A 26,610-nucleotide genomic window follows, 5' to 3' on the forward strand; every position below is an offset into this window, starting at 1 on the left:
CTGACAGACACACACACACACACAGACAGACAGTTTCCTGTATCACAGAATATGACCAGCATTGATGCTTGTTGTGATATTTGTTAATATTTCTGAATCTCTTGGAAACAATATTAATATATATTTTACCAGACGTATTAGCTAAAGTACACTTCATTTATTTAATGCACTCTAGCACAGCCGTAGACGTAACCACAGCTCTTTAGAGACACAGTTGCAACAACGAAAGTCCAAAATGCTTGACATCAAGTGATTCTTAGACAAATTTGTTCCCCAGAAGTTATTGGCTGACATAACTGGGATTTTTGGTAATTTGCCATCAATAACTGCATTGATTTACAATATTTATACAGTACACCATCATATGTATGTGTATATACAATATAAAAATTCATTTTGGTAATCCCATGGTAATTAAGGGCCTATGTAATCTTAATGATTTAATGTAATCTTTGACTTTCAGATATCTATATATTTCAACTACCCTCATATATATATATATATCACACTATATATATATGAATACATAACATTTACACTGTCTACTTTATGTTTTGCAAAAGGCATAAATATATGTTTATGTGCAGAAATTTGGAAAAGGTGTCATTAAAAAACACCACATCCAGACAGGACATATTGAAAACATGTTTATTATGTTTATACATACATAAAATTAGACATTAGATTTGAACTATGTCGTTATGTACCAAGATGAATTCATTAAATAAATGTTCAATCTCCAATCGCTCTGAAAAAGGAGGTCTAATGTACGGCTTTCCATCTGAACAAGAGGAGAAAGAAATAATTAGTCAAAGTCAGCAGGAGATCTAAAATAAATCAGGATTATAACTATCACAGCCTAATGAGAAATGTTCTGCCTCTGTGACTGAAGGAACTCCATAAAGTAACCACATAACTGTCAAGTTTCCCGTTTTGGTCGTGAAACTCCCATATTTTATCTCTCTTTCCCGTCATCTTCCCGTATTATTATTTTCCCGTAAATATCCCGTATTTTAATGTAATAATAATTAAAAGATTTCTTACTAAACTGAACGCTGTCACTAGCCTCACGAGAACTTCCACCTGAAATGGCCTGAGTGACAGTTCTCATGAGATTAGTGCTGACATCAGCAACAAACCCAGAAATAACAACAGAACAGAGATGATAATGAAGACGTTCTGGTGATAAAAACAAAGAACTGGTGTAAATATGTTGTAAAATATAACATAGAGTTTATCTTCATAAAGACCATCAGGATGTGACACAGTTACACGTTCCGTTAGATTAATAACTGATATTTTAACGTCTACCACAGCAGAAGGAACCACGTAAGTCACCATGAAAAATCATCCAATCACAAGCTCCACAAATATACACTGTTTACAAAGTGTTAAATAATGTAAAGTCTGTAATAAATGTGTTTAATAAGTCATTAGTGAATATCAGAGAACCATATGAGTGAGTATGAGAAATTATAATAAAATATGTAATAAAATAAAATGTTAATGTCTCACTTAAAGACAAACAACGTTAAATTAACAGTAAATATACAACGTGTTGATTTGTTTATAAACTGTAAGTATATTAAATAAACACATGTGCTTCATAAACACATTTATGTTTTTATTTAGGCTGTTTTATAATTTAGGAATTAGGGCTGGGCGATATATCGAGATTCAAGATGTATCAAGTTTTATATTTTGGTGATATAGAAAACTATAATATTTCATATATTTATTATAGCTTATTATGAATCAAAATACTAGTTTTAAGAGTCACTGCTTTTACTTCTCAGAACAACATGTAAAGCTCAGTTAGATGATTAATAAGTGTCACATATTGATCAGCTGTTTATTAATAAATGTGTCTGTGTAACATTTTACATCAGCAAATTTAACCCAGAATTGTTTTTCTGGTCAGACTTTATTTAATAAAATTATCTAGATTTATATCATATTTCACCATTTTGATAAAATATATTAGATATGAGTTTTGGTTCATATCACCAGCCCTAGTAGGAATGTTCACAGTATTTTAATGTTAATAAAGGTCATCTTACCAGATTATAATCACATTATTATATTTAATAAGTGGGTATTTTAGATTTATTGTACATCTATATTAAAATATAAGAGATACTGGAGCTTGGTAGTGGTGGGACGACTGGTAGTGGGCGCCAGAAAGTTTTCCATATTTTCAAATCTAAAACCTGACAGTTATGACAGAGACCACTACATGTTTGGTTAGCTTAGCATGTAGCAACCAGTCCACATGTTGCTCACTCACTAAGCATGGTCAAAGGTTGAGGGGGTGGGGCTAGATTATCAGCTTCAAGTTCCAATTGTGTTTTTGGAGTTTTGGATTACACTGAACACCAACACCTGACTTCACTTAGTTTAGTTCTGTTTAGTTAGTTTAGTTAGTTTAGTTCTGTTTAGTTAGTTTAGTTCTGTTTAGTTAGTTTAGTTCTGTTTAGTTAGTTTAGTTAGTTTAGTTCTGTTTAGTTAGTTTAGTTCTGTTTAGTTAGTTTAGTTAGTTTAGTTCTGTTTAGTTAGTTTAGTTAGTTTAGTTCTGTTTAGTTAGTTTAGTTCTGTTTAGTTAGTTTAGTTCTGTTTAGTTAGTTTAGTTCTGTTTAGTTCTGTTTAGTTAGTTTAGTTCTGTTTAGTTAGTTTAGTTCTGTTTAGTTAGTTTAGTTAGTTTAGTTCTGTTTAGTTCTGTTTAGTTAGTTTAGTTCTGTTTAGTTAGTTTAGTTCTGTTTAGTTCTGTTTAGTTAGTTTAGTTCTGTTTAGTTAGTTTAGTTAGTTTAGTTCTGTTTAGTTAGTTTAGTTCTGTTTAGTTAGTTTAGTTCTGTTTAGTTAGTTTAGTTCTGTTTAGTTAGTTTAGTTCTGTTTAGTTAGTTTAGTTAGTTTAACTGTATGGGGTGATCCTACAAGGCTGGATTAACTGATCCAGATAAACAGTTCTCTGTTAGCTTCACTCAACCAAACATTCCCAATCCTAGATCAGCTCTAAGACACACACACTGTGTGTGTGTGTGTGTGGTTGTGTAATGAATGGAGGAATGGTGGAAGTGTTAAAGTGCATGAAGCTCCGCCCCCCGAGGCTCTCATATTTATGCAGCAGGATTTTTCTCAGGAAAAGCTCAGACACCCAAACTGTCAGAGTAACACAACCTGGACTACACAACCTGGGCTACTCAACCAGAACAACACAACCAGGACTACACAACCAGGACTACACAACATAACCTGCTGAGATATGTGTGAGTGTGAGAACATTTGGTGCATTTAATGACTTTCAGTTTCTCACGTGAAATAACTTCAAAAGTGTGTCATCATACACACACACACACACACTCACTCACTCACACGGCAGGACACACACATTGTTTGCTTGTCTGCACATTGAAAAGTTCATCAGTAACCTTATATAACCTGTGTGTGTGTGTGTGTGTGTGTGTGTGTGTGTGTGTGTGTGTGTGTGTGTGTGTGTGTGTGTGTGTTTGGTGTGTGTGTGTGTAGCTGTGTGTACAGGATGTGGTCCAGGCTTCAGGTCTCCTCTGGAGGCGATGAAAGGTGAGTGTTCAGATTTCTGATTGTATTGGACTCAGCATGTGTTTAACTTTGTGAGGCATTCACTGACCTTCTGTAAAACAGAACATCTTCTCTCCTGGTGAGTAGTTCAGGGCCTCATTTATTAAACTTGGCATAGGACCCAAACCCTTCTCATTCTTTTCTTTTCATAAATCACAGACACACTAAAGCGAGTTCAGGTGAAGTCACTTCCTGTCCTGCCCTTGACACGCCCACATTGTATCATGTACGTATGGACATGGGAGTGTCCATACATACGTGATAGAATGTGGGCGTGCCCATACATACATGATAGAATGTGGGTGTGTCACTACATGGTAGAATATGGGTGTGTCCATACATACATGATAGAATGTGGGTGTTTCCATACATACATGGTAGAATGTGGGTGTTTCCATACATACATGGTAGAATGTGGGCATGTCCATACATACTGTACATGGAAGAATGTGGGCGTGTCCATACATGGTAGAAAGTTGGCATGTCTATACATACATATTTGTTTATTTGCTTATTTATATGGAGCTAAATGAATTAATAAAGCATGCCCGCTCTGCTTATTTCACTAATCTTGTTTTGCAAAATAAGAGAAACCCCAAGGTTTTGTTCAATACTATTGAAAATCTTGTTGCACCCTCACCGTCCCATGTGCCTGTACACACACAGGAGGACTGTAACAATCTTTTAAATTTCTTTGTAAATAAAGTACAAGACATCAGGGCTAGCATCACTCCTTCCTTAATTAGCTTGTGCAGTGCATCAGCCCCTGTGAGCTCATGGTCCTCCTTCACTCCTGTCAGCCTACAGGATGTTCAAGTTTTAGTAGGAAAGATGAAACCCTCATCGAGCTCTGTAGACATTGTTCCTACTTCTCTGCTTTTAAATGTTTTTGATGTTGTTGGTCCTTTGGTGGTAACATTGATAAACCTCTCACTTGTATCTGGCTCAGTCCCCAGCTTCTTTAAACATGCGATAATAAACCCCATTCTTAAACAACCCAATCTTCATCCATGGGAGCCTATAAACTACTGCCCCATATCTAAGCTTCCCTTCATGTCTAAAATCATGGAGAAAATGGTTGCTAAGCAGCTAACCTCATACATGGAACAGCATGATATTTATGATAAACATCAACATGTTTTTAGATCAATCCACTCCACTGAAACTGATCTTCTGAAAGTTTCTAGTGACGTGATGATGTCACTGACTCTGGTCGTTACACAGTTTTAGTTTTACTTGATCTGATGCTGCCTTTGATACAGTAGATCACAGTAGACTGGTTGATCCACTTACATCTGAGATGGGTTTTCTGGTACTGTAAGTTTACCTCTTACATTAATGGAAGAACCTTTAATGTTGCTATTAATGATGTAATGTCCAATATGTCCAACCTGTCATGTGGAGTAGCCCAGGGCTCTGTTCTGGTTCCTGTTTTGTTTTTAATGTATCTGATGCCTCTTGGTCGGTTGATCCGTGGTTTTAAAAAATGTGTCTTATAATTTTTATGCTGATGATATCCAGTTGTACTGTTCCTTAATGACTCAGAGTTTCACTTTTTATCAGAGATCTTAGATTGTATATCCTGTATCAAAAACTGGTTGTTATCAAATGATCTCCAGATAAATTCTAATAAAACATAAACTCTGATCATGTGATTAAAAAGTCTCTTGGTGATCTGGGCTCATCTGTTAAAACCTTGTGTTTGATCAGTTCATGTCTTTGGAGGGTCACTGTCATCTACTGACTAAAAACTGTTTTTATCACCTGAGAAATATCTCTATAGTCAGACATTTATTATTAAAATCAGATCTAGAACTGGTCATACACACATTTATATCATCACACATTAACTATTGTAATTCTGTTTTTACATGTTTTAATAAGTCGACCCTAAACAGACTCCAGATCGTTCAGACGCTGCTGCCAGACTTTTAACTGGTGCTTCTAGAACATCCCATATTACCACCATTCTTTCTACTCTGCATTGGCTTCCAGTTAAGTTTAGAATAAACTATAAAATATTATGTCAAGGATCAACCGTAGCAGTGGAGGCAGTCAATAAGGAAACCAGGCTCCAGGTTTTGATGCATCAGTTTTATCTGGGTATTTTTTAGTTTGCACCACAATCACAGTGTACTTCAATCTCCATTCCACTCTCTACTGAACAGAATGAATGTCCTTATATACAGGTGTACCACTAATTAGCCTGTACCAAGCATGGGGTGACATATAATGTGCATATTAAAAGTACAACATAAATATTTACACAAACACTTCCTAACAGACATTATCACAAACACTAACCCTGTATTAATATCATTAATCTTATTTACATCTCCTAAATTATTAAACTACATATTTACATTGAGCTACACACATCCAGCTCCCCTGTTCCTAGTCTCTGCTTGGTCTCTCCCACCTGGAACTATAAAAAGGTGTCCAAAAGCCCCGGGGAATTATTTTACCCGAACACCTCAGGACAGAGGAAGAGAGCATGCACAGGTAAGCTTTGTTGAAGATCACATTTAATCACATGCAAAATACCAGAACATATTTAATTGTTTTATATTTCATGTCACTGCTAAGTTATTTATCAATGAACTGAAATGTATTTTCTGTGTTTATCACTAGATGAATCCTGTGACCTGAACCATGTGCTTCACCATTTGACCAATAAATTCATTAAACCAATACAACAAAATGTGTCTCTTAATTTCATTAAGCACTGCAGTTTGTCACAGTATTACAATTGACTCTTTTTTTAAATTACAACAGTTCATAAGTGTAACAGTCCATAAGTAACGTCACCTCTTCGTTACATTTCCTCCCCCTTCTCCAGCAGTACAGTTCCTCAATTCTCATGTACTCTGGAAAGACTGTCTGCCACCAAAGTGTCTTTTCTAGCAATGTACTGTACTGTAAAGTTGTAAGGCTGCAGGGAAATATACCAACCAGTAAGACGCATATTAGAATCCTTCATCCTGTTTAGCCATTGCAGTGCTCGATGATCCGTCCCTAGAAGGAAGTGACGTCCCAGCAGATAATAACGTAGAGCACTGATTGCCCACTTCATTGCGAGACACTCTTTCTCCACTGTTGAGTACCTTGTCTCTCTGTCCTGTAATTTACGACTTAGAAAAAGAACAGGGCGCCGCTCTTCCTCATTGTCCTGCAGAAGCACTGCGCCCAGGCCAACACCAGAAGCATCCGTCTGTAGTGTAAACGGGCAAAAAAAATCTGGACTGTGGAGAACAGACTCACTTGTGATTGCTGTCTTGAGGTCGCTGAACGCTCTGTCACATTCGGCCGTCCACTTTACTTTGTTTGGGGCTGAGGCTCTGGTGAGTTCAGTTAATACGGCTGCTCGAGAAGCAAAATGAGGAACAAATTTACGATACCAACCCACCAATTCAAGAAAGGAACGCACCTTTTTCTTTGTGGTCGGCACAGGATACGAATGAATGGCATCCACCTTCCCCACACGAGGCTTGACAACCCCCTGTCCAACAACATGGCCCAGGTATTCTACCTGGTGGCGCGCTAGTTCACACTTGCCTGGATTAATGGTCAGCCCAGCATCCTTAATCCGGTGTAGCACCTGCCGAAGGTGAGCAACGTGGTCCATCCAGGAGTGACTGAAGATAATCACATCATCCAGGTAAGCTGCTGCAAACTGTGGGACATCTCTCAGCACTTGGTCCATCAGTTGCTGAAAAGTTGACGGTGCCCCCTGGAGACCAAATGGCATCACCTGAAACTGGAATTTGCCATAGGGAGTTACAAAAGCTGTGAGCTCCTTAGACTCTGGTGCAAGGGCCAGCTGCCAATAACCTTTACTTAGGTCAAGCATTGTAATGAACTCTGCCCTTCCCACTCTTTCCAGAAGTTCATCAATACGGGGCATTGGGTAGGATTCAAGCTTTGATACAGAATTCAGGTACCTGAAGTCAATGCAGAACCTTAATGAACTATCCTTTTTCGGGACCAATACCACCGGGCTGCACCATTCTCTGGTTGAAGTCTCAATGATGCCCATCTGCAAAATAGAGGCGATCTCCTTCTTAAGCCGTGGCACCAACCTTTCTGGGATCCTGTAGCTCCTGCGCTTGGGAAGAGCATCCTGCTTAAGGTGGACTTTGTGCTGGATCAGGTTTGTAAAACCCGGCTTTTGTTGGAACAGCTCCGGATCCAAAAGTTCTCTCACCTCCTTCTGCTGGACCAGGGTCAGATGCGACACATCCACCGCAGCATTCTCAGCAATGTCGGGAAGAAGTAAAGGCTCCTTTTCATCCTCTTCCATTGCAGGACAGATGAGAAGGTTCTGGATCGACTGCTCAAATGAAGGCTCCTTAAATGCTTTCAATAGGTTAACATGAAATACCTGATGTTTCTTTTGTTTATCATGCATATACAGTTCATAGGTGACTTTACCAAGACATTTTGTGATCTCATAAGGACCCTGCCATCTCGCCAGCAGCTTACTGTCATTGGATGGGAGCAGCAGCAACACCCTTTGCCCCGGATGGAAAATTCTTTCTCTGGCACTCTTGTCATACCAGGTCTTCTGGCTCTCTTTTGCCAATCTCATGTGTTCATGTGCCAGTGCCATAATCTGCTCCAATCTGTCCCTCATTTTCAGGACATAAGCCACCACATTTTCACGCTCAGCCTTTGGATTCTCCCAATGCTCTTTGAGAAGGTCAAGTGGGCCCCTCACCTGCCGACCATACAACAGTTCAAAGGGGGAAAATCCTGTCGACACTTGTGGCACCTCTCTGTAGGCGAACAGTAGGTAGGGAAGCCACTGGTCCCAGTCTGACCCAGTTTTGGATACAAACTTACGTAACATATTTTTCAAAGTTTGATTAAATCTTTCAACCAAACTGTCCGTCTGGGGGTGGTAGGGAGTGGTCTTAATGTGCTTTATCCCCAACAACTGATACACCTGCTTTAACAGCTTAGAAAGAAAATTTGTGCCACAGTCAGTGAGAACCTCCTTTGGGATGCCTACCCTTGAAAAGAGTTGTAGAAGACAGCCAGCAACGTGCTTAGCTTTCACAGCTCTAAGAGGAAAGGCTTCGGTGTAACGCGTGGTATAGTCACATATTACTAAAATGTACCAATTTCCTGAGCTTGTCCTCTCAAGGGGACCCACTACATCCATGCCTATTCTTTCAAATGGTGTATCTATGATTGGCAGCGGCTGTAGTTGAGCACGGGCTACAGTTCTAGGGAATGTTACCTGACATGTCTCACAGGATGCACAAAAGTTTTTAATATTGGTATACATTCCCGGCCATGCAAATCTACTGCCTACCCTGCGGAGTGTTTTTTGGAATGCTAGGTGACCTGCCCATGGGATTGAGTGACCCAGCTCCATTACTTTATATGTAAGGCTCTGTGGTAAAGCTAACGTCTCAACCTCACCTTGTCGCTGGTAAAGTATGCCATCTTTTATAATATAGTCTATGTCAGAGACACAATTTACTCTGCCATTACTCACCCCTTCAATCTCTGAGACTATTTCAAACCATGGTTTTAATGTGTGATCAGCTTGCTGCAGCTTAACAATATCAGAAGGGACCAGATCATTAACAACCAGTTCGGGGCATGCTTCATCACCGTTGATTCTGGCTGTACTCCACAACTTTTCCCTCTTTTTCTGGGCCTTTGACTTACGTCGCTTCACTGGTTCTGACCCTAGGTCAGAATGAAAAAAAGGTAACTCTTCTAGGGTATTTCTTTCTTTCTGAGCCCTAGTCATTACACTATTGCATACAGCTGGTTGGGCAATTTGAACTGATTTATTAACAGGACGTTTGTGGTGTTTAAATCGTCTCTCCTGCTCTATTAAGTCAAGTAGAGTTGGAACATCATGCCCAAGAACAACTGGATATGGAAGTGTGGGCACTAATGCTACCGTGAGAAAATAAGTCTGACCCCCTACTGTAAGATAAATTTCAGCTGTGGAATACAACTTCTTATCCCCATGTACACAACTAATTTTGGAAGTCATCTCACTCCACATTTCCCTTGGCACTAAACTAGGCAGAACAGCAGACTGAAAACAACCCGAGTCAAGAAGGGCCTCCTCTCGCTGACCATTTACTAGTGCAGGGGTAGTAAGTGCTTCACCCTGAACTTGAGAATGTCCTGGGTGGGTGGGTCTGGGAAAGGAACATAGAAGAGAGGGCTTACTTTGTCTGGTGGCAGGGCATGTGTATTGGGTGTGACCAATCTCATTACACTGATAACAGCGCACATCCTGCCTGGATGCAGAAAAAGATTTCTTATTACTATTTGGTCTACTAGGGGAAGTTTGTCTTGAGCTAGACTGATGTCTGACCTGTGAATGACCACTCCTTTCACCCCCATTGGACTTACGTCTGGTGAAGCTTTTGTCTTGGCCCAAAGTGGTTCGTCTTGATCCCGTTCTGGCTGACAGAAAAACCTCTGCAAGACGGGCAGCCTCCTCCGCAGACCTTGGGTCCCGTTCTCGAATCCAGACTTCAAGCTCAGGTCCCACCATTCTCAGAAACTGCTCCAGTATTAACATCTCTGATATGTCTTTAACTGTGGAAGTCTCTGGCCTTGTCCATTTATTGAATAGATCCTTCAGCCGCACATAGAGTTCACGGGGTAATTCACCTTGGTTGATGTCCAGGGAACGAAACCTTCGCCTATAGGTGTCAGCTGTGAGCTCATATTTAGCCAAAATGACATCTTTGAGTTTATCATAGTCCTCCGTGTCAGCAATATCCATGTGAACATAAGCACTCCGTGCCTTACCAGTAAGTAGAGGGATCAGCTGAATAGCCCACTCTTCTCTTGGCCAACGGCAGATAGTAGCAATTCTTTCAAACGTTGTCAAGTAATGTTCAATATCCTCACTAGGAGAGAGAGGTAACAGCTTTGGCTCTTGCGGGATGTTAGGTGTCCTCACTGGTATAGGTTGCTGTAGCTCCTCCTGCTGCTGGAGTTGGCTTGGAGCCCCACTATGATAATCAATGTCATCATTGTGCTCATCTGGAACAAGAACTCTGTTCTCATAGTCCTCTTTTAACTCTCTCATCTGTGCTTGAATCTGAGTAAACTGGTGTTGCATACTTCTCCATCTCTGGTCTTGCCGTCCAGACTCTTTTTCCACCTGCTGGTCCCTTGATGCCTGGGAGTGGACCAGAGATTTTACCAGTTTTGTCAACTCCTCCAACCCATCTGGGCTGCTGGCTGCTGATGCACCCTGCCGCTCTGCTGAGGTAGCTGGTTCACCATCATCTGGCTCCACCATCAGCTCCCCTTTCGTTCCTCTGGTCATGGTTCCTCCTTAAAGTGCAGGCAGAATCCCACTTCTGACACCATTTGTCAAGGATCAACCGTAGCAGTGGAGGCAGTCAATAAGGAAACCAGGCTCCAGGTTTTGATGCATCAGTTTTATCTGTTTATTTTTTAGTTTGCACCACAAGCACAGTGTACTTCAATCTCCATTCCACTCTCTACTGAACAGAATGAAGGTCCTTATATACAGGTGTACCACTAATTAGCCTGTACCAAGCATGGGGTGACATATAATGTGCATATTAAAAGTACAACATAAATATTTACACAAACACTTCCTAACAGACATTATCACAAACACTAACCCTGTATTAATATCATTAATCTTATTTACATCTCCTAAATGATTAAACTACATATTTACATTGAGCTACACACATCCAGCTCCCCTGTTCCTAGTCTCTGCTTGGTCTCTCCCACCTGGAACTAGAAAAAGGTGTCCAAAAGCCCCGGGGAATTCTTTTACCTGAACACCTCAGGACAGAGGAAGAGAGCATGCACAGGTAAGCTTTGTTGAAGATCACATTTAATCACATACAAAATACCAGAACATATTTAATTGTTTTATCTTTCATGTCACTGCTAAGTTATTTATCAATGAACTGAAATGTATTTTCTGTGTTTATCACTAGATGAATCCTGTGACCTGAACCATGTGCTTCACCATTTGACCAATAAATTAATTAAACCAATACAACAAAAATGTGTCTCTTAATTTCATTAAGCACTGCAGTTTGTCACAGTATTACAATTGACTCTTTTTTTAAATTACTACAGTTCATAAGTGTAACAGTCCATAAGTAACATCACCTCGTCGTTACATATTAGTTCTTACGTTCTGAGCGTTACATGATCAGACCCCTTAATATATCTCAGACTTGTTGTGCCTTCAGTCTTCAGGTCAGGGTCTTCTAAAGACTCCAAAAACTAAATGTAAAACCAGAGGAGACCTGGTGTTCCAGACTCTGGAATAACCTGCACCAGTCTCTCAGGGAGCTCAACTGTGTGGTCACTTTTAAATAACTGCTGAAGACTACACTTTCCAGAAAAGCTTTTAGTTACTGGATTTTAAAATGTTGTTATCCTTTTATGATGCTGTTTTTATAATGTATATGCACCCATGTTTTATTCTATTATGATGTTGCACTTTTATTAATTTCTCCACAGCTCTGTACAGTACTTTGTGATTTTATCTGCAAAAAGCGCTTTATAAATAAATTACTTACTTTACTACATGATAGAATGTGGGTGTGTCCATACATACGTGGTAGAATGTGGGCATGTCCATACATACTTGATAGAATGTGGGCGTGTCCATACATACATACATGGTAGAATTTGGGCATGTCAATACATACATGGTAGAATGTAGGTGTGTCCATACATACTATACATGATAGAATGTGGGCGTGTCCATACGTATATGGTAGAATGTTGGCGTGTCCATACATACATGGTAGAATGTAGGCGTGTCTATGCATACATGATAGAATGTGGGCGGTGTATCTAATCAAGCTTTTTATCCCAGGAATAATTTATGGTGTGAGGTAAATAATTGAAGGTTTAATGGTGGAATCTTTTAAACTATGATCAGCTGAACTTTGTGTTTGGATGATAAGAGTGATACAGAGATTAATGGAACGCTTTGATCACCTGATGCAGTGTGGAGCGTCTCATTAGTTAAACACTTCCTGTGAGCTGATTGTTCTGAAACGTGAATGTGGAGCGATTCAAACACAAAGTTCTTATCAGTGGGAAAAGTTCACACAGACTTTAAAGCATCGCACAATGAGTGTGTTTTGATCTTTTATTGTTTTATTTTATTATTCCTCATAAAAGAGACACAAAGAGGAAGAGTGTCTGCCAAATAAATGTTACATCACCTCCTCTGATCTAGACACACACACACACAGAGAGAGAGAGAGAGACATATAAACACACACACACACACACACACACACACACAGCTTACTGAATGTGGGACATTAGAACTCTTATTTTGAAGGCCACCTTCCTGCTGAGATATTCAGCTGCAGGTAATCTACTGACTCCTCCCCCTGCCTGTGATTGGTTGGCTGCAGTTCAGTGTTCTCCCATGTGTTCAGACTGATGCTGCTCTGTTCCCATAGGATACTGTACAGTTGTTCTCACTGAATGTTAACCTGTGTGGATTGAACATTAGAACCATTCTTCTGATACCTCTGGTTGTTCCTCTGGTTGTAACTTTGGTACTTCTGGTTGTTCACCTGATACCTCTTGTTGTACCTCTGGTACCTCTGGTTGTACCTCTGGTTGTACCTCCGGTTGTTCCTTTGGTACCTCAGGTTGTACCTCTAGTTGTACCTCTGGTTGTACCTCAGGTTGTTCCTTTGGTACCTCAGGTTGTACCTCTAGTTGTACCTCTGGTTGTACCTCAGATTGTTCCTTTGGTACCTCTGGTTGTACCTCAGGTTGTTCCTTTGGTACCTCTGGTTGTATCTCTGGTTGTACCTCTGGTTGTACCTCTGGTTGTACCTCTAGTTGTTCCTTTGGTACCTCTGGTTGTACCTCTGGTTGTATCTCTGGTTGTACCTGTGGTTGTACCTCAGGTTGTTCCTTTGGTACCTCTGGTTGTACCTCTGGTTGTACCTCAGATTGTTCCTTTGGTACCTCTAGTTGTACCTCAGGTTGTACCTCAGGTTGTTCCTTTGGTACCTCTGGTTGTATCTCTGGTTGTACCTCAGGTTGTACCTCTAGTTGTTCCTTTGGTACCTCTGGTTGTACCTCTGGTTGTACCTCAAGTTGTACCTCTAGTTGTTCTTTTGGCACCTCAGGTTGTACCTCTAGTTGTTCTTTTGGTACCTCAGGTTGTACCTCTAGTTGTTCCTTTGGTACCTCAGGTTGTACCTCTGGTTATTCACCTTCACAGTGGAATCCGTAAAATAAGGTCAAAAAGCGTTAGCATCATTAGCGTCCGTACAGTGTGGTTATGTGGTGGTGATGAGGTCAGTGATGCTGTGGGGGCGTCACACTGTGTCTGTTGTTGTGCTGAAGGTCCCAGGGAGCAGATAGTCTACCTGCCGTGCATCTACAGGAACACGCCCATTCTGAAGCCTGACTACCTGGCCACGGTGGACGTCCAGCCAGACTCGCCCACCTACTGCCAGGTTAGAACACGGCTCTGGCCAATCAGAGCGCCTCCATTATCTGTGACATCATCACCTGTGACCCTCAGGTGATCCACCGTCTGCCCATGCCCAACCTCCGTGATGAGCTGCACCACTCGGGCTGGAATGCCTGCAGCAGCTGCTATGGCGACGCCTCCAAGAGCCGCAACCGCCTCATCCTGCCCTCGCTCATCTCCTCCAGGATCTACGTCATCGACGTGGGGACAGACCCCAGAGCACCAAAGATCCACAAGGTAGGAGGACACAGGCCACACCCTCAAACACAGGCCATGCCCTAAAACAGTGGACAAAGTGGGTGGGACTTATCCAGCCTGTGGCTCTGTACTGTAGTGTGATTGTATTGTTGTTTTAATGTAAGTCAGAGGTTCTCAACCTTGGGGTCAGGACCTCATTTGGGGTCTGGAGACACTGTGAGGGGGTTGCCAGATGCCCTCATGAAACTAAAAATGTTTTCTGAACAATTTGAGCCCATTTTTACTTCTTTTTTCTGCAACTACACCAAACTTGCCATATTTAAACCTATTTTCATCATTTTTTCTTGTCATATTTTTGCTCCTTTTGATGCATTTTTGCTACATTACTCCCATTTCTGCCACTTTTCTGCAATTTTTTTCCACTTTCAAGACATTTTTAGCAGTTATAAACCCTTGATACCACTTTCCAACCTAATGTCACATATGTTGAAGCATTGTTATCACTTTTAACCTCTTTTCACCATATTTTATTTTTTGCCAATTTAACCACATTCACCACTTTTCATAGATAGATAGATGGATAGATAAATAGATACTTTAATGATCCTTTACAGGAAATGATGCTGTTACAGCAGCTCACATATAACAGGGAAACATCAAATCCAAACATCTATCATTCACATATATACATAAATAAATAAAAAAGAGCATAAAAGCGTGCATAGGTAGGGTACGTTTATCTGTGTGCATTGAAGAGTACAATAGCAGCTGGGACAAAGGTCCACCTGAAGCGCTCAGACTTGCACTTTGGTGCCATCAGTCTGTGACTGAAGGTGCTGTTGTTAATCACCGACAGGGCATGAAGGGGATGGGAGGGGTAACTCATGATGACCCTGAGTTTTGAGAGCATCCTCGCCTCTGCCGCCTGTTGGACTGGTGCACGCTCAGTGCCACAGACCCTGCTTTCTTTTTTATTTTATTTATTTATTTATTCAGTTCATTTCTGACATGGTTGCAATCACAGAAATTCACTTTGACATTCAGAGCAAAATCACATCATCTCCTGATTTGAACACAGATAATTTTACATCAAACCTCGTTTCTTCCCTAGTCAAACATTCTCATCTTCTTCATACCATAATTTCATCTTTTCATTAACGTCTCTTTTTTTTTTTTTTTTGTCCTTTTTTATGTGATGTGTTCTCGTCTGCAGTCATTGTTCCTGTTGTTACTCCTCTTCACTGTCCTTTTTCTCCGTATCTCCTCGAGTTTTCTTTTCCAGTCGTTGTTTACGTTCCTCCAACTCTCCAAACGTGAAGTTCTTCTTCTTTCAGAGAACCTTCATATCCTCGGAAAGTCGCCTCAGCTTACGATGTATCAGAAAGGCACATGCACATACACATACCCACATCATTAGCAGGCCAAAGATCATGACTCCTAGCAGATAGATGTCCTCCACATCTTCCACTGTCAACAGGGAGAGACAGAGCATCTGGCTTCTCCCTCGTGCATCCATGACATATCCACTTGGGTATGTGTCCTTTGGACACGCTGGTTCGTGCTGTAGTAATTGCCTCGTCGTGAAGATTTTGTCAATGGCGCTCAATGACCAGTTGATGAGTTCCATGTCGTTGCTGTAGAGTTCGATGAAGAGTTGACTTGAGACCTGTATGTGTGTAGAAATATCCTCCGTGTTTTCTCCTTAAATCCTTTCAGATTTACAGATTGTTGTGTCTCTGCGTCAAGCAGGGTTAATTTTGTTGACGAAAATTTTTCGTCATAGTCTTCGTCAACGACATGTTTTGTCTGACGAATACGAAACGATAACTTAATAAAAACTACCGCACAGGGATAAAAACTTTGCCGAAAGTTATTGACATTTTTGTTGACGAATAAAAACGAGACGAAAAGACCTGTGCCATCAACATCCAATCAGAGGAACTGTTAGTATCGTAAGGCGGGAGAAACACAGAGACGTCCAATCAGAGGACGGTGTCTTGCATAGTCAGGCTTCAGCGTTTCCTTGTGTCTGCAATGGAAGTATGAAAATGTCGACTGCGGGTAGAAAAAGAAGAGCCGACATATGGACACACTTTAAATATGATGTGAACCAAAACAAGACGTTGTGTACACCGTGTGGAGCAACTATTAGCGGTAAAAACACAACAAACTTGAAGCAACATTTGCAGACAAGTCACCCTGAAATCCACTCAAAGGTAAGCATGTCATAATTATGTTTATCTTTTTGTTGCTACACTAGAGTTACGTTTGTAGAGCTATATTGCCCATTACTGTGGTATGGTAATTAAAAAAGCCTGAAACGTTTTAGACAATAAGTTGAATGCTTTTTCTTTTTTCTTTTACCCGCTATTTTTCTAACAGTTACAGAAGCGTCCAGATGATGACAGCGGGCCGCTGGGTGCAAAGAGGGCTAAAACTACTCAACAGAGTATTTTAACAGCATTTCAAAGTGTCTTAAAATACAAGAGTAACTCAAAAGAGCAGCTGAGTAAAGAGGAAGCAATAGCGAAATGGATAGGAAGGACAGGATTACCAGTCACTACTATTGAAGATGAGGACTTTATTCTAATGATGGAAACTATTGACAAAAAGATGACTATTCCAAAGAAAACCAAATTGGGTAACTTGATAGACAAACAGTACGAAGATGAAAAACAAAAATTTAGGGGGAGACTGGCTGCTGCTCGGAGGATATCTGTAGGAATTGACTTGTGGACAAAAAAAGGACTGACTGCTTCATTCCTGGCCATTAGTTCATGCTATTTTTGCATTGAACAAAATAAACCAGAGCACATTTTGTTGGCTCTTGAACAGGTAGCCCATCCACACACTGCACAGTCAATCAAAGCTTGTGTGGATAAATCTCTGCAGGAATGGGATATACCAACTGAGAAGATCATCGCAGTGATAACAGACAATGGGAGCAATATGGTGGCAGCATTTAAAAATACAGCTTCAGAGGGAGAAGACGTGACCTCAGATGATTCAGAAGATTTCCCAGTCATGGAAAGTGACTCTGTGCCTGAAGTTGATGATCTCAGGTGAGCAATTATCTTAAACCTCTTTTTATCCAAGTTTGATTGCATGAATAAAGTTGGAGTATGTTTGTGGTATTTGGTTTCTTTTGCACTTTTAATTTATTATTTTAAGTTTCAAATAGAATATTTAAAAAATATTTGTTAATTTGTGTTTGTTGTTGTTATTCAGGTACCATAATGTTAACATGGAACGGATTCCATGTGTGGTGCACTCCATACAACTTGTGGTCCACCTGATGCAAAAGGAGGCAAGTGTCAAGAGACTCCTGGACAAAACAAGGTCGGTGGTGAAGCTCTTTCGCAAGTCATCTGTTGCAACACAAAGGATCTTGGATGCGTGTGGTCTTATTGTCGTAAATGACTGCTCCACACGCTGGTCAAGCACATATAACATGATCGCACGCCTCCTCAAAGTGAAAGACTCGGTCAGCCAAATAGCAAATGACATGGGTTGGGACAGCTTGCTCCCCAGTGAGTGGCAAAAGCTTAAGTCATTGCATGAACTACTGCTGCCATTTGCAGAACATACACAAACCCTTCAGAGTGACACCATGTCCATGTGCCTGGTTGTCCCTGCTCTCCTTGACCTGCTCAGCCACCTTGATGACTTTAAAGAGAACACCAGCTACCGAGACCTTGGTACTCTTGCAGAAAAAATGAAAGTCAGTATAAACCTTCGTTTTGCATACATCTTGGATCCAACTGATGAAAAGTTCACGCCACTTGCAGCAGCTGCCTGTTTTGTCAACCCCAGTGTATGTGAAACCCTTGTTAATGTAACTAATGACAATATTCGGGAACTGCTCAAAACAGCAGAGGAGTATGTGGTAAAATCCACACACTCGCAACAAGAGGATGAGTCTGATGTTAATGGAGAGGAGAGCACAGAGGAACCAGTAGTACCATCCTCATCTTCAGGTTTCTCTCAAAATGCTGCTCAACACCTAAACAAAGATTCTCTGAAAACAACATCAGGCAGCAAATCAGAAAGTATAAGGAAGAGCTTTCACAGCCCATCACTTGTGACACAGGAACAGAGTTTTGGCTGGAAAAAAGCGATTCTCTCTATCACAGCTTAAAGCCTTTTGCTTTAGACCTCTTGGCTGTGCCAGCTTCTCAAGCCTTTGCAGAGCGGGTGTTTAGTGTTACAGGAGACCTCACTAGAGGTAAGCGCAACAGAGCAAGGAGCACTTTAGCACGAAGCGCATTCCTTAAAATGAATCGAAGCAAATAAAAAGGGATATTAGCTATACTTGTATTGCAACAACATGCACTATTTCATTCTAAAAACGTAGTAAAATGATTTTGTTTTTGAGTGTTTAAAAGGCTGTCTGCCATGCCAGTAGATTGTTTTTTTTCTGCCCTGATGGTTGTTGTTTAGTAGTTAGGGTAAAATATTGTTAGAGACTGCACTTAATGCATATGACTACTTTTTTTTCATAAAATCTTGAATATGTGTTCTTTCTTTATTATTAGTTTTAAATACTTGATGGAATTATATTTTTATATTTTGTTTCCTTTGAATGTATTTATATTTGAAGACTTTTGTTGAAATACTTCAAATTAATTTGCAGAATTGTATTATTTTTAGTTCAATTAATTTAATTAATTATCCAGGGAGTGAAGGCCTGCTGACAGTATAGCACATGCACTTTTCTTTAAATGTTTTTCCAAGGGTGAAAATATATACTACATATGGCAGTTAATTCAGTTTTTTTGTGTCAAGATTGTCCAAATTTTTTTTTATGAACAAATGTTTTTTTTCAAGGAGCACTGTTCCTTTATTTCATACAGAGGAAAGCCAAGTTGATTAAAATTGTTTTCATATAAGTAAAACCTTTGTGTCTTTCTGTTCATACTTAATTTTTAATTCATTGTAGACATAGAAACATGTAAACACAAAAAGAAATGTACACTATTTCCGTCAACTAAATCTCTAATGGTTTTTAGTCAACTATAACATTATGATATTTAGTCGACTAAAACTAAACTAAAACTAATAGAATCAACATGACTAAATCATGACTAAAACTAAACAACCATTTAGTCAAAAGACTATGACAAAAACTAAATGAAATTTTGCTGTCAAAATTAACACTGGCGTCAAGGTTATTCCAGAGGTTCATGGCTCTATACACAGTACTATGTTTGCCAACGTTAGATTTGACCCTGTTTGGTCTGAACACATTATTATGTCTGAATTCATAGGAATTTTGATTGTATGTGAAAGGTTTTTGTATTCGTTGTGGTAGTTTTTTAGATGAAGCCCTAAATGCGTGTATTTGTGTGTTGTAGTGTATTATTTCTTGCAGTTTTAGGTATTTTGCCTTCTCAAATAATTCGTTTGTGTGTGTGTTGTGTGGTACTTTATGTAAAATTCTTATAGCATTTTTTTGTAGTTTAAATAGTGGTTCAAGATACGTTTTGTAGTTATTTCCCCATATTTCTGAGCAGTAATTTAAGTGCGATGCTATGAGTGAAGAATAGATTGTTTTAAGTGATTTGGTGTGTAGGATTTGTTGAAGCTTCCATAGGATGTAACTGCTTTTGGCAACTTTGTTTTTGACTATTTGTATATGTTTTTTCCAGGTCAGCTTGTCGTCCATCCACACTCCTAGTACCCTATATTCTTTTACTTCTTCTATTATTTCCATGTTTAGTTTCATTCTTATATCTACCGTTTTTTTTCTCTTTCCAAAATTAATGAATTTTGTTTTACTGACGTTTAGGGCTAGTTTATTTACATCTAACCAAGTTTGAATTTTTAATAGTTCCTCATTTGTTGACTCTATTAGAGTTTTAATGTCTTTGCCTGTGCATAGAATGGTTGTATCGTCTGCAAACAACGTTAGTTTGAGGCAATTTGAAACTTTGAAAATGTCGTTTATGTATAAAATGAACAGTTTTGGCCCTAAAATTGAACCCTGTGGAACACCACATTGTATGGTTTGGCATTTTGATGTGTGTTCTTCAAAGTCAACATATTGTTTCCTATTTGTCATATAGCTTTTAATCCATTTTAAGGCGTTGTGCTTTATTCCGTAATTTTGAAGTTTTTCTTCTAGAATATCATGATTATTGTGTCAAAGGCTTTTTTTAGGTCCAGAAAAATTCCGAATACAAATAGTTTTTTTTCTAATGCTTCTCTTATATTCTCCGTGATGTCAATTATAGCCATTGCTGTTGAACGTCCTTTTCTAAATCCATATTGTCCTTCATGTAGTATATTATTGTCTTCTATAAATTTGTCGAGTCTTTTCATGAAGAGTTTTTCCAGAATTTTCGATAATTGTGGTAATATTGATATAGGTCGATAATTAGTGAAATTCCATTTTTCTCCACCCTTGTAAATTGGTCTGATTTTTGCAATTTTAATTTTTTCTGGGAAAACACCATTCTTAATAAGCTTATCCAGCCTGTTCTTGTCGGCAGACCGAAGGTCCTCTTCCCAGCAGACTACCGCAAAAAACAAGGCGCTGGCCACTACTGTGTGGTACATGCTCCTGAGCAGAGGTGGACAGATGTGGAAAGACAGCAGTCGCCTCAGGAATCAGTCTGCTTTGTCCCTTTCCATATACTGACTCCTTGTGGCTCTCCCCTTTATTCCCCCTTATAGATGGTCCTGTCTCCACATGTCTGTTCTTCAATGTTCATGTCTGTGTTCAACCACCTTCAGCTACAGTGGGGGTCCCCGCTCTCTGGAACCTTTGTTTTGGGGGTCACGGGCTGAAAAGGTTGAGAACCACTGGTGTAGATGGTGGAGCCTGTGGATCTCCACTATTGGGTGGATTCACTAAGATCTGAAATAAAGGGTGGTAAACCAGGTGTGTCCCTAAATACTTTGATGGAACTATTTCACTACAATTGCGGTGCTAATAGGTGCAGAAACAGTCACCGCAAACAGTTCTATATTTGATGAATTGCATTGCGTCCACTGCATTAATTTATTTAAATTTCCCCCTCCCATTTTTTTCTCGCCTTCTGTGATCCTCCTACATTACATATTAATCAGAGGGAAACGCACTAGATGGAATGTGGGCACAATGTGATACACTGAACACACACACACTCCTGATTTCCTGGGGTTTGTACCCCTTATTAGTGCATGGAGGGACGTTTGCACATGTTTTAATACCCCTAAACTTTTAGTGAATCCACCCCAGAGTGTGATCATTGTGTTGTTGTTGTGATCATTGTGTTGTTGTGTAGATGGTGGAGCCTGTGGATCTCTACTATAAGTGTGGTTTAGCAAACCCTCACACCAGCCATTGTTTGGGCAGTGGACAGATTATGATCAGCTGTATGGGAGAACCAGGAGGAAATGGGAAGGGTAGGAACACACAACACAGACACACAACACAGACACACAAGCGTCCTCAGCGATGCTGCTCTCGTCCAATCAGGAGGCTTCGTCCTGCTGGACGGTGAGACGTTCGAGGTGGTCGGTAACTGGGAGCATTCAGGTGAGGCGGCGCCGTTCGGGTACGACTTCTGGTACCAGCCTCGACACAATGTGATGATCAGCACCGAGTGGGGGGCACCCAAAGCTCTGTTGGACGGCTTCAACCCAGCTCATGTCCAGGCAGGTGGGTCTAGTTCTGCGCTGTGGCTCCGGTCCAGAGGCGGAGCTGGTTTGGTAATGATGCTACTGGTCCTGTTCTGCTGTAGGTCAGTATGGCAGCAGCCTGCACGTCTGGGACTGGGCCACGCACCGGAAGCTGCAGACCATTGAGCTAGGTCCAGAAGGGGCCATTCCTCTGGAGGTCCGGTTCCTCCACAACCCCAACGCTACTGAGGGATACGTGGGGTGTGCTCTCAGAGGGACCGTCTTCAGGTTCTACAAGATGCCGGTCAGTACCTTACAGGCTTCTGGTTTCTACCTTAGACTGGGATGAACCAGAACCAGCAGCAGGACTGGTTCTAACATGGTCCAAACTGGTTCTAACATGGTTCAAACTGGTTCAAACTGGTTCAAACATAGTTAAAAAATGGTTCAAACTGGTTCAAACATAGTTAAAAAATGGTTCAAACTGGTTATTGTTCCAGAAAGGAGACTGGACAGCAGAGAAGGTGATTAGTGTTCCTCCAAAGAAGGTGGAAGGATGGATGTTACCTGAGATGCCAGGTCTGTCTCAAACCTGTCTGTCTGTCTGTCTGTTTGTCTCTCACCTGTCTGTCTGTCTGTCTGTCTGTCTGCCTCACCTGTCTGTCTCTCACCTGTCTGTGTGTCCAGGTCTCATCACAGACATCCTGATCTCATTGGATGATCGGTTCCTGTACTTCAGTAATTGGCTGCATGGAGACATCCGACAGTATGACATCACTGACCGCAGGAAACCACGATTGGTCGGCCAGGTGTGATGCTCACGTGTAGGACAGGTGGAAGTGTGAGGGTGAGACAGTCTGTCAACTGTCTGTCTGTCTGTCTGTCTCAGGTGTTCTTGGGTGGAAGTATTGTTGATGATGGACCAATCAGAGTCTCTGAAGACCTGGAGAACCAACCACAACCCCGCCCCCGGATCATCAAGGTACAACTGTCTGTCTCTTTTGCCCATATCCTGTCTGACTTTCTTTTCTGTCTGTCCTTGTCTGTCTCTAAGGGGAAGCGTGTTCCTGGAGGTCCTCAGATGTTGCAGCTCAGTCTTGACGGTCGTCGTCTCTACGTGACCACTTCTCTTTACAGTGGCTGGGACAAGCAGTTCTACCCCGACATGATCAGGTGACATGTAGCGTGACGTTAGCATGATGTTAGCATGTTGTTAGCCTGACATTAGCATGATGTTAGCATGATGTTATAATGTTAGCATGTCACTAACATGATTTTAGTATACTGTTAGCATGATGTTAGCATGATGATAGCGTATTTTTTGCATGTCATTAGTATGTCATTAGCATGATGTTAGTATATTGTTAGCATGTCGTTAGCATGATATTATAATGTTAGCATGTCATTAGCATGATGTTGAAATGAATGGCTGGTTGCTGGCGATTCGTTTGGTGTATTTTTCTGTAATGTATGTTTTTTGGAGTCATTTTTGTGTGTTTTTGTACACTTCTGTTGTCGTTTTCTGTACTTTTTGTATAAATATTGTTTATTTTTTTATTTTTGTACTCATTTAGTATATTTTTGTTTTAAATACTGTGTGCGCGTGCGTGTGAAGTTTCTTTAGCATGTTGTAAGTGTTTAATATGTGTAGTCATGTGACTAGTGTGTTACCAGAGGGGTGTTTGATCAAACCCAGCTCAGGGTTTAGTCCAGGTTTAACCTGAGTCTGGCTCCGTTAAGCCTGGTTCTAACTGGAACAGTGGTTTCATCAACGAGAAGACACCTTGGTTACCATAGTAACAGTCCATGGCCAAACCTGCTCCTGACCAGGTTTAAGCAGCAGACTAGGTTTAATCTGCTGAGTCACTCTCATGAAACCACGTCATCATTATTAAAGAAGTTATTTAGTGATGTTTTAATAAAACACTCAATATAGATCTATAAAAGGAAACATGAGTAAAACAAACTTCTGTTATACTTTAAATACCACTTTAATATATGGTATTTTAAAGGAAATTAAACAGAATATTATGGTAAATGTTTAAATATGATTTTAAATCCATACAAATGACGATATAATCATAGTCTTATTACATGTTTACGTGTAGCATATATTTAATGAGTTTAATTTTAATCAGTCTCCATGTGTCCATCAGTAATATATATATATATATATATATATATAAGTATACGTACGTAATCATCACCACATGTTATAAATGTGTCCATTTATTGATCAGAGATTAATGATGAGAAAGCTGTAGATATTCACTGTAAGGGGACTTAGACACGGAGTGATAAGAATTCTAATATTATTTATGATTAAAACTAGGAGGTGCACTCTGAAACTGAGTTTAAGTGTTTCAGATCACTTCATTAGTTATTAATACCTTGTTATCCAGGGTTGTGAACTCTTGTCAACACTATCTACGCTCAATAACAAACCTTATTATATTGTATTAATAATCACTTCTCAAAGTATAAACATTTATTAATCAAACGAGTTAAAACCTACTAACACAATAAAGCTAAAAGAGCGCTACGCTAAGTGTGTGTGTGTGTGTGTGTGTGTGTGTGTGTGTGTGACTCAGTCTGAGGATAAAGGGGAGGAGCTCAGATGTGAGTATCAAAGCACGACGAAAAGGACTAAATGAATAAATAAAATAATAAGATGAAATCCGTTTAGGTTGATTAGTATTTGTATACCCTTCTATCAGACTATCTAAAGTCACTGATCTGATGTTTGGAATGATGTAGAATATAAACTACTGAGTGAAGATTTATTATAAATCCAACATTACGTCCTGAAATACAAATGAAAACTTGTGAGGAAGATCAGTGATTTATATTTGATTTTTCCACTTTAGTTTTAGTTTTAGTTTAGACTTTTTTGTTGTCGTTGTTGTGTGTAGCATAAAATGTGATGACTCATAGTTCTAAAGTCTGGACATTGTTACTGTTCATGATGGGAATACAGAGATGTGCCGGCGTTAAATTCAGTGTTTCATATCTTTTTGTCTCTGATCCAATCATCTGTCAGTTCTTCACTGACTGGTGGGCGTTTTCCCATCATGCATGGGGCCATGTAGCCTCTGCAGCAGCTGACCCAGACGGCTGGTCTCGATGGGGTCTGTCGAGCTTTCCGTGCCTCATGTGCCCTTGAAATCAGAGCAAGTGGGTCAGAAATCTACCCAGCATGCACCGCTCTGCAGTCCACTGATAAAACTGCGTCCGTCTGGCTCATCTCGAACGAGCCTGTTCTCTATGATAAATAGACTAAACAACACTAAGTTTAACCCTTTGCTATGTTCAAACCACAGAAACTTCTTCAACTTTATTCTCACTGCTCAGTAACAGATGATGTCACTTCCTGTTGGTGTCAGCAGTGGTTTCTATTGGCTGTTTAATCAGAGTTAAAGCTGCAGCTCTCACGTCTCTAATCATTAAATCTGTGGGTTTTATGAAGACGAGCACTTAATCTAAACACTGTGAGCTGATTGGCTGAGCTGGAGAGCTCCAAGCTGAGAAGAGTTTGATGGAATGGGAAAAGGGGGCGTGGTCACAGATGGCTTTAAACCGTAGGCCTGGCCCTTTAAGAACACTTTGATGAAATACTCCCCTGGTGTGTTATGTGTAGTCATGTGATCATTGTCTTTAATGTGTTGTTGTGTTACCATGGTGATGTCCTGGTGCAGGGAGGGCTCAGTGATGATGCAGATTGACGTGGACTCTGACGGTGGTGGTCTGACCCTGAACGAGGACTTCCTGGTGGACTTTGGGAAGGAACCTGAGGGACCGGCGCTGGCCCACGAGGTGCGCTACCCAGGCGGAGACTGTACATCTGACATCTGGGTGTAAACACGGAGTCCACCAATCAGCACTAGGCATTCTAAGCACCGCCCCGATTCACAGCATGATCAAACCACATGTGACGTGGCCTTCTGCTGGAGGGAAATGAAATGTTAAAAAATCAATAAAACATCTTTGAACTTGTCTCATGTGTGTTTGATGTTATATAATAATAATAATAATTATTATTATTATTAAAGAGGATGCTGTGAACATGTTCGTCTGATGTGGGTGAAGGTGTTGGAACTGAATCCCTGAAATAAATCAACTTTTTACTGGTTTTCTAACGGATTAAAGCAACTCTATCACAGCGGGCCACAAACATGTGACTGTATCTGATCCGAGGGTCACATGATCAACATTCATGTCAACATTTATAATAATGACCAATCAGAGCATCAACACTGGATTAAACAAGGGTTTTGTCTTTTTAGGTCGTTTTTTGTGGTGTTAATGTCATTTTATGTATTTTGCTGTCGTTTTCTGCATTTCTGTAGTAGATTTGTGCGTTTTTGAGGCCGCTTTCATTATTTTTTTGTTTTCTGTATTTTTCTGTCATTTTCTGTTATTTTGTTGACAGTTTGTTTGTGTTTGGAGCTGTTCTGTAATTCGTTGATGTGTTTCTAGTCTTTTTGTTTGTTTAATTGGTTGTTGTGTTTGCCTTTGTTGTCATTTCTGTTTTATGTGTTTTGAAAATGTTTTTATGTATTTTGTGCATTTTGCTGTTGATTTGTGTGTTTTTGAAGTTATTTTGTGCAATTTGTTTTACTTTGATTTACTTTGGGGGGGCGCAAAAAATTAGACTGAGGGCCAGATGTGGCCCCCGGGCCGCCAGTTGCCTATCTCTGGATTATGTTCAAATCACA

The 26,610-nt window shown here is 40.2% G+C and overlaps 2 protein-coding genes across 2 annotated transcripts; both read left to right on the plus strand.

Moving 5' to 3' along the window:
• The first annotated feature begins 2,870 nt into the window (after positions 1 to 2,870).
• Positions 2,871 to 25,889, plus strand: selenbp1 (selenium binding protein 1). Its single transcript, XM_028442145.1, has 12 exons — positions 2,871 to 3,263; positions 3,523 to 3,576; positions 13,963 to 14,075; positions 14,144 to 14,329; positions 21,559 to 21,679; positions 21,753 to 21,935; positions 22,018 to 22,199; positions 22,396 to 22,474; positions 22,583 to 22,704; positions 22,785 to 22,877; positions 22,950 to 23,068; positions 25,591 to 25,889. Exons 1-12 carry the CDS (start codon positions 3,260 to 3,262, stop codon positions 25,751 to 25,753), a joined length of 1,419 nt encoding a protein of 472 aa, XP_028297946.1. The 5' UTR covers positions 2,871 to 3,259; the 3' UTR covers positions 25,754 to 25,889.
• Positions 15,955 to 19,076, plus strand: LOC114460108 (uncharacterized). The gene is made up of 2 exons (XM_028442146.1): positions 15,955 to 17,352; positions 17,519 to 19,076. The coding sequence occupies exons 1-2, from the start codon at positions 16,880 to 16,882 to the stop codon at positions 18,426 to 18,428; spliced, it is 1,383 nt and encodes a 460-aa protein (XP_028297947.1). The 5' UTR covers positions 15,955 to 16,879; the 3' UTR covers positions 18,429 to 19,076.
• Positions 25,890 to 26,610: the final 721 nt, after the last annotated feature.

Source organism: Gouania willdenowi, unplaced genomic scaffold, assembly GCF_900634775.1.
Source record: "Gouania willdenowi unplaced genomic scaffold, fGouWil2.1 scaffold_3_arrow_ctg1, whole genome shotgun sequence".
NCBI lineage: Eukaryota > Metazoa > Chordata > Actinopteri > Blenniiformes > Gobiesocidae > Gouania > Gouania willdenowi.

Coding starts and splice junctions, on each gene's coding strand:
- selenbp1 (XM_028442145.1), top strand. Junction 3,577..13,962: donor TCCTCTGGAGGCGATGAAAG/GTGAGTGTTCAG, acceptor GTTGTGCTGAAG/GTCCCAGGGAGCAGATAGTC. Junction 14,330..21,558: donor GAGCACCAAAGATCCACAAG/GTAGGAGGACAC, acceptor GTTGTTGTGTAG/ATGGTGGAGCCTGTGGATCT.
- LOC114460108 (XM_028442146.1), top strand. CDS start 16,880: ATGATGGAAACTATTGACAAAAAGATGACTATTCCAAAGAAAACCAAA. Junction 17,353..17,518: donor CCTGAAGTTGATGATCTCAG/GTGAGCAATTAT, acceptor GTTGTTATTCAG/GTACCATAATGTTAACATGG.